This window comes from Denticeps clupeoides, chromosome 2, assembly GCF_900700375.1.
Source record: "Denticeps clupeoides chromosome 2, fDenClu1.1, whole genome shotgun sequence".
Taxonomy (NCBI): Eukaryota; Metazoa; Chordata; class Actinopteri; order Clupeiformes; family Denticipitidae; genus Denticeps; species Denticeps clupeoides.
In genome coordinates this window covers 5600741-5609139 of record NC_041708.1, presented here as the reverse complement: position 1 = coordinate 5609139, position 8399 = coordinate 5600741, and the positions used below count along the sequence as shown (strand labels likewise).

At 48.1% G+C, this 8399-nt stretch overlaps 1 protein-coding gene across 2 annotated transcripts in view; it reads left to right on the top strand.

Moving 5' to 3' along the window:
- Positions 1 to 4069: 4069 nt before the first annotated feature.
- Positions 4070 to 8399, top strand: part of prkg1b (protein kinase cGMP-dependent 1b) — a 100167-nt gene continuing 95837 nt past the window's right edge. The window contains exon 1 of one of the 2 annotated variants that reach the window (XM_028968251.1): positions 4070 to 4508. In XM_028968251.1, the coding sequence (XP_028824084.1) occupies positions 4243 to 4508 (266 nt within the window). In that variant the 5' untranslated portion in view covers positions 4070 to 4242. Of the gene's footprint in view, positions 4509 to 7830; positions 8167 to 8399 lie in introns of those variants that run through there. The other variant, XM_028968250.1, reaches the window with a different exon arrangement.

Below are 8399 nucleotides of genomic sequence, written 5' to 3'. Positions count from 1 at the left end.
TCCCTGATAGCAGTTAGGGAAGTGGACTCGTAACCGAAGGTGCCACAGGGGTCTCCTTGGGCAAGGTACCGCCCCCACACACTGCTCCCCGGACACCTTTTATGGCTGTCAGCTGCTCACTTTTTTGCTTTTTTTATCGTCCTTAGTGGTCCCCTACTATTGTATCTGAAGTCTGTGAAATTCTAGCCTTGGTGCAAAATTACAGCCATTTTTAGCCAGACCCACAATGAGATCTCCCCAGGACGCGCCATTTCAGTGTCTGGCGCTTTAAATGCTAATGAGGAGGAGAGAGGCGGGACAAGAATTCGAACGGAAGTTTAGGGGCCAAAAATGTCATCAGCACCATTCACCAACCGTAATGTTTGGCGCAGACATGACATAGTGTAACCTTCACCCTTATGAGGACATGTTGCTACCCAATTTGAACCGGTACTGCACGTGCGAACTCCAGGTCTACTCCTAAACATAACCCTAACCATTGTGCATGCACACGTATGCACAGTCCAAATCAGGTTTCTGGACAAAATCGGGCAGCCACAGGACATAAGGGGACAAATTCCAGATCCTACCGCCTGAGCTGCCGCTATCTGAATGGCAAAGCAGAATGACCAAAGCCATTTATATATATATATATATGATCCTGCAGTGGCTAGAAATGGCAATATATATATATATATATATTGCCATTTCTAGCCACTGCAGGATCATAGACATAGGCTAGGGGAACATTTAGGGGGACATTTTCATGATAGGGGACCTTCAAATGCAAAGGACACATTTCATTGTGTGCACTGTGTATCACAATGACAAAAAACCACTTTCAAATATTTCATAAAAAAAAAAAAAAGTTTTAAATGTAAAGGAACTTGTTTTGGAAAACGTGTATGAAAGTGTAGCTGATGAAGCTACAGATTTTCATCTCAAGGTGTTGCCCTACCTGCCTCAGTGCTTCCCGGTCTGGTACCATATGAGACCAAATGTAAAAAATAGACGTCCCTCTCCAGCCATATGACTGGATTCTGGCTGCTGAACACCTTTTTTAGTGACGGGCCATCTGTAGGCAAATGACCAAGGCATTTAAAGCTGACCTCAGTTGCATCTGTAACCGTCCGCATCCCTTTTGGACGTCCTCCCAAGTAACCAAATATGGCCCCTTACCCGTTTAAGGGTTAAGGAACATTGCTCTGGGGAATGTCAACACTTGCGACTGGCGCTTTGGGTGTTCATTCCGACGTACACATGTGCAAAGACACTTTGTTCTCCATTGCGCTGTAGAACCAAGAAAGTAAAGAAAAAAGACACAAGAGGGTCGGAGCCTTAACATCGTTACGGTATTTGGCAGCGCGAATTTTAAATGTTTCAAATATTCAACATTTTTTGTACAGTAGTCAAATATTTGTTACATTGTTAGAGCGCTTTAGTATCCTTTTGTGTGGGGTGTGTTGTTCCATTTGCGCAGAACCTGCAAGAACTTGTAAGAAGCACAGCAGAATGCTCTGGAAACATTCCAAGGCTTGACCTAAACCTTTTTTAGGGCCCTTATCGGTTCTTTTTTTCAGGCCCCCGCCCACCCATTAACACCACCAACGACTTCCTTCCACCAAAAGCAACAACAGATTTCGTCGGTGGGACGTCTGGTAGATTCACGAGCGTCGTCCCTTCTCTGCCAAAAAAAAAAAAAAAAAAGCGTAACGTTAGACGCTGCCGCCAAGGGCGGCAAATCGGCATCGATTGCACCAGCCAATCAATACCATGCAGACAAATGTGACCCCCCCCCGGCCGGGCGACAGCTGAGCCGACACCGGAGACGTGGTCGTGAGACAGCGTTTTTTTTTTTTTTTTAAATCTCGTCGCCCCGCTTCAGCCCCTCCTCACCAGCCCAGCGGCCTGCACCTCCTGCCGGCTCCCGAGCTGGGCCCTGACCTTCTTCAGAGGAGGACTGGCACCCGCGCCGCGTACAGCCAGGGCGCCATTATCTGGCAACGCTTTCTTTCTCAGGAGGGGGGGGAGGAAGGTCAGAGCTCCCGAGTTATTTTTACCTGAGGACATTACGGCCCTCCCTCCTCCAGACCCACGGCGGTTGTAGGGGGGGGGAGCGGCATGTTTTGCTTTTGGGAGGGAGGGAGGGGGGTTGGGGGTTGCTGAGGCGGGGCAACGCTCTGTTTTTTTTTTTTCCCCAGACCTCTGCAGAACTGCAGCCGGGCGTGAATAACACCACGTGTCTGGGGTCTGATGAGTAAAGTGGTGGAAAGGCACGTTCGGGTCCGCTGGTAATTAATAAGGCCGAGCCAAACGAGGCCTAGAAAATAAGCGGCCTTCGAGGGACAGGAGACCGTTTGACTAACAATAAAAAAAAAAACCAATGAATTATGTATATAAAGAGTTACTTCATGCTAAAAACTATACAGTTTAGTGACCATTTTTATTTAATTTATGTCTAGTGGCCAAGACTTTTTGACTATATTACTAGAGTAAGAATTTACTGTCTGTGATAAATTATACTACAGTAGATAAATATTATGGCAATAAACAATGTTGATAAATTGCATACTGTTTTCATGAATGTATTCTTTTGTGATTCATAAAAAAAATGTCAGAATCACTGTGACTATTATATATTATTAACACCCATCATTTTTTATTGACGGTCATGACGGTTCTCAAAGCAACAGTATTCTAAATACGGCAACACTGCAGGCCATTACATCCCTGCCCATATATCCAGGTATAATATTCCACTGATCTGTATTTGTGGAAGCGGTGATGATACCCACTTCCATTCATGCTTAACAGAACACAGGCCGCTTCTTACCCATCAGCCCCCTCTCCTCCAACATCAATGGACAGAGGCTCATTTATAGAGCCGGCCAGGCGCATGAGGCAAACACTATTGATTCTGAAACATCCTGTCCTCACTTAGGGAGCCTCTACGGTTTCAGCGAGCGAAAATGTATGCATTACAGAAGGGGGGTGACTAACGTCTGCCCGGCCCCGGCCCGGAAACCGATCCCCGTCCCCGGGGACGGGCCTGATGGCACCCGCTCGTCCCCTCCGGTGCCTGCCGTCGCTCGGGTTTTGTGAGCTGCAGCCCGGGCCAGCTCCAGCCTAATGGTCTGGCACGGCGAGAGGAGTCAAGGTGACCGGCGCGGCCCCTCCCGAACATGTCACCAGGGGCCAAAGCGCTGGCTGGCTTTCATCGAAGCATCGTTTTCTCCGCGCCGTACATGCGCCGACTTCATTTATCATTAAGTGAATTCTGGGTAGCCCGCCTTGCACATATTAACTACTTTTTTTAGTGCCGAATGAATTCTGGGTATTTCGCTCTCCGAGTGCAGTTGAGCATTAACGGAGTCGGACAAGGGGCTCGGGCATTTTTAGGCGCTTTATTATTTCGTCTCGCACTTTAAATTCCTGTCCTGGGGGGTGGGAGGGGGGGGTCATTCTATGACTTATGACTGTCCTGGCGAACAGAGGGGTGTGTAAAAACACACGCTTTTCCAGCCAGCGACTATTTCTGGGCCCACACGGACTCTCGAGGTGAAGAGAAGCAGGGTGGGGGGGGGTTGAGGTATGAATGCAGTCATTCTGGAGTGGGAGGGTCGATTCGGTATCAGCCCTGGATAGGGAGTCAACTGTAAAAAAAAAAAAAAAAAATTAAAATAAATTAAAATAAAGTCATTTCACAGATTTGACCAAATAAAATGTTGTCGGTATAGAATAAGAATAAGTTTGGAACAATGAACCCACATACATGCTGACGCGCTAGATCGTGTATCGGTGTGAATTTGGTGGAGTCGAAGGGGTTTTTACTAACGAGCACTGAAGCTTTTAAAAGCGACAGACCCGAAGTCACGAACCCGGCGTCCCGGTGGAAATCGCGACATGTGCGAGTTCTCGCGCCCGAGGGCGTGTCCCGGCGGCGGCGTGCGCGCGTCCTGGCCGCGGGTGCGGGAGGGGTGCGCGTGCACGCGGCAGGGGAGGGACTGGGGTGGGGTGGGGGGGGGTCAGGCCGGTTCTAATTGGTCTCTGGAAGGCACAGAAGCATTAAGCCCCGCTGCCGACCGTCCGAGCTCCGCGCCGCGCATCTGGGAAGGTGGGGGAAGCGCTTTTCTTCTCCCCCCTCCCACCCCAAGAAGAAGAAGAAGAAGAAGAAGAGGAAGGAGGAGAAGAGGAGGAAGAGAAAGGGAAGAAAGGCGCCCCGCTGTCACTTTCGCGAACTTCTCCCGACGCGCCCGGGGAAGGATGACCGATCTGGAGGAAGAGTTCGCCAAGCTGCTGGTGATGAAGGACGAGCGGATTAACGACCTGGAGCGGCGTCTCGCCGAGAAGGAGGACGAGATCCACGCGCTGAAGCGGAAGCTGCACAAGTGCCAGTCGGTGCTGCCCAGCGCGCAGCTCATCGGACCCCGGACCAGGCGCGCGCAGGGCATCTCGGCGGAGCCGCAGCCCTTCAGGTCCTTCCAGGACCTGACGAGTCACGCCTTCAACAAGCACCCCAAGTCGGACAGGTAGGGGCTCCCCTGCCTTTCTTTGCTCGGATCGATGGGTCTGATCTGCACTCGCGTCCACCCGAGCTCTGGCTCCATCCCGGGCTCCCCGGGGGCGCCGTGGGCTTTTTAGACGAGGCGGACACTTAATACGCCATTAGAGCGTTCCGACGCGGGGTCACCTTAAACTCGCCAGACGAACATTTGCACGCGGTCGCCATGGAGACCACGCATTCAGCCGTCCGGCGCCGAAGTTCGTCGAGATGCCAAACTTTCTAGGAGGATCACGATGAAAAGGCGCTTAAACCCCGGCGCTGTTAGAATATTCGATGACGTCACATGCAAATGAGGGATGTGAATATGCAAATATGGGATGTAACTGGCCTGGTACAGTTTGACTGTCACTTACAGTAAAAAGTAATTACAAAAAAAAAAAAAACACCTCTTAAACGGATGTGACGTCATCGCATGACATTCCTATTATTAAATTACAATGACATGAATAAACCTGGTCAGTAGGGTTCTAAAAGACACTAAAAAGTCCCCCCAAAAATCTGTGCACTTCCCTCGGTCCCCACCGCCGTTGCTTTCCGGATCTCGTCCCTGATCAATTCTTAATGGGCACCAATGACTAGTTAATTATTAATGGCACCGCATCAGGATATTCGTGCTTCAGGTCAGCCCTCATCCACATTTTCTCCCTGATGAAGCTGAAAGTGGAGTTGTGGGGTGGGGGGGAAGGGGGCTGACGTAACGTCACTCCTTTCTCCAGAGCTGCGTGCTGAGAACTTGATCGGGCCGGAATATTTGATAAGGCGCTGATTTGGTTTGGTGATGCGAATGGGGCCCGAATCTGATGCGCTATAACTCAATGGAACGATATCGAGCACATTACTGACACGAAGGGCTTCCTTCATATGCAGCTATTTCTCGTACCGAAATATCCTGTAAAGCAGGAAACAACATCATGAAGAAGTGTCCCATTAACCCGTCATGCAAATGTGAATGAGCGTCTATATATATTTATAAAATTACAAATCATTTTCAGAAGCATGAAAAGACTTGAGTTTCTCTGTAATTTTTGGGCTGTTTCAGTGAAGGGGTGAAACCTCAACCAGAAGGTTGCCGGTTCGAATCCCGAGCCGCCAAGGTGTCACTGAGGTGCCACTGAGCAAAGCACCGTCCCCACACACTGCTCCCCGGGCGCCTGTCATGGCTGCCCACAGCTCACCAAGGGTGATGGGTTAAATGCAGAGGACACATTTCACTGTGTGGACCGTGTGCTGTGCTGCTGTATTTTACAATGACAATCACTTAACTTTATTATTATTTATTAATAGCAGGTGTAACGTCCTGTGATGGAATGAGGCCATGATTAAAAAAAAAAAAAAAAAAAAACTCTGAACACAAAAGTGACAAATAAACAAGATCTTTTAAGATCTGAATACTGTGCTACTGGGTCTTGAAGTGTAAATTTTATTGGAAGTGAAAGTTATGAATTGAATCACCACCACTTGCTTTTACTGCGAAAAATCCTCAGATTTGTCGAGTCCTTTACGGAACTTGTGTCCAGTTGTCTTCTTCAACAACCAGTGTGTTATTACAGAGTATAAAATAATGAAGACAAGTCATTTACACTTGTTTTAATTATTTCTAGTAAAGAATGAACTATCTGTCGGCTGCCCCAAACGTTTGGCCTGTAATTTAATATTTCAAAAGGAATTGAATGGATTGACAATTTTATAATCCGTGTATAATGCAATGAAGAATTGTGGTCCCAGTCTCCTCCCAAGAAATGATGCTTTGAAGATAAGCACTGAAGCGGGATCTACATCCCGAGGGAAGTATGAAAATGGAATCTGTTCCATTATATATCGTTACATATAATATATCGTTAAAAACTATAACCAATGTGGAATAATATTGCAGGTGGCACTTTATATGGTTTATAGTTTATATAATTTATTGTTTGTATAATTGATATAATTAAAGTTTATATAATTTATTGGTCAATGGTGTTTGTTGCTACGACGTTCTATTGAATCGCGAAGAATCCGTTGGTTTCATTTCAGTGATGCTTAGAACGTTCGAGCGGGCCGGTTTTGCACTGGGGCTCATTTGCCCGGTCTGCCCCCTCCTCGTCACTGTTTCTAATTTAAAACTATCTATATAATCGACAAGCTCCTTCACCGGCACTTGAGCATGGAAAGTGTGTTATCTTGCTCGGACAGATAAAAGGCTCCGGGGTTAGCGCTGTTTGTGGCCCTACATTAGCATCACTGCTCACACGGCCTCGCTCTTTATGCACTTTGATGTCTTGCAAATTCTTGTCTGAGGACGTTCGGCTCATACACCGACTTCATAATGAAGAAAATGTGTTTTATTAATGACACTAGAGTAAATATAGGGTGGTAGTTGCCTAGTGTGTAACACACTTGCCTATGAAGCAGAAGACCACAAATCACAGGTTCAAACCCCACTAACTACCATTGTGTCCCTGAGCAAGACACTTAACCACGAGTGTCTCCAGGGGGGGCTGTCCCTGTACTGTTTGTAAGGGCGTCTGCTGAACGCAATAAATTAAAATGAAATCATAGGATTTTTTTTTGTCTGTAGAACGTTAAAACAACCACAAGAGGGCGCCTGCGGTCCATACTGGCGCCGGGTCTGAACCTTTCACGCTTTACACGCTTTAGTTATGGAATGAATTCACCAATTCATTTATATATATGAATGATATATACACACACACACACATGTGATAACATATAACATGAATATTCATATTGATACCAGCTAACTGCATATACCTTTTTACTGTAATTTACAGTCTAATGAGCTTCTGGTTATTGTGTATTTTGTGTATTTTAAGTTTTTGAAGGATTATCTAATCAATCCCTTCTTTCTTTCATATTACTTTATTGACTTGATGATCATTCTTATTATTCAGTATTTACTTTATTATGACGATCACATGGTCAAAATGACAAGATCCTTGCCATCGTGGTAGTATGAAATATGAAACCCCATTGGCTGCGCTCTGGAACCCGCGGGCTGGGGCTCCGGAATCCTCCACGCGTCCTGCCCGTGACGTCACGGGCGCGTTGGACGGAGAAGCTCCTCGCGCCGCGAAACTTTCATTCGCCGCCCGCCGCGCCGGCTCGAGCGCGTCCGTAAATACACGAGTAGCGCGGACCGCCGGAGGGGTGTGTGTGAGTGTGTGTGTGTGTGTGTGTGTGTGTGTGTGAGTGAGTGTGTGTGTGAGTGTGAGAGAGAAGCATCCTCCGCTTATTCCCGAACGCGAGGAGCCCTGAAGAACTTTTTTTTTTTTTTTTTTGGTAATATTTACGCGCACGGGGGAATCTGGAGGAACCATGGGCACCCTGCGGGACCTCCAGTACGCGCTGCAGGAGAAGATCGAGGAGCTGCGCCAGCGGGACGCGCTCATCGACGAGCTGGAGCTCGAGCTGGACCAGAAGGACGAGCTGATCCAGAAGCTCCAGAACGAGCTGGACAAATACCGCTCCGTCATCCGGCCCGCGACGCAACAGGTCCAGAAGCACAGCGCCCTGCGGGAGCAGCAGAGGACCAAGCGGCAGGCGATCTCCGCCGAGCCCACCGCCTTCGACATCCAGGACCTCCGCCACGTCACGCTACCGTTCTACCCCAAAAGCCAGCAGTAGGTCCACCTGCTCGCCTCCTCTCCACACCCCCCGACCCACTTCCACGGGCGACCCCCTCTCTCTTAAACGCAAACGAGTAACTTCGCAGTGAGTCGAGAAGCACAAAATATTAATAAAGCAAGGCTTCTAATCCATTATCCACTCACACACACACACAACAGCAAGAAAAAGAAATGTCCAATATATGGAGCTATATAGTGACGTAACCGCAGTTTGGCCACGCCCCCAA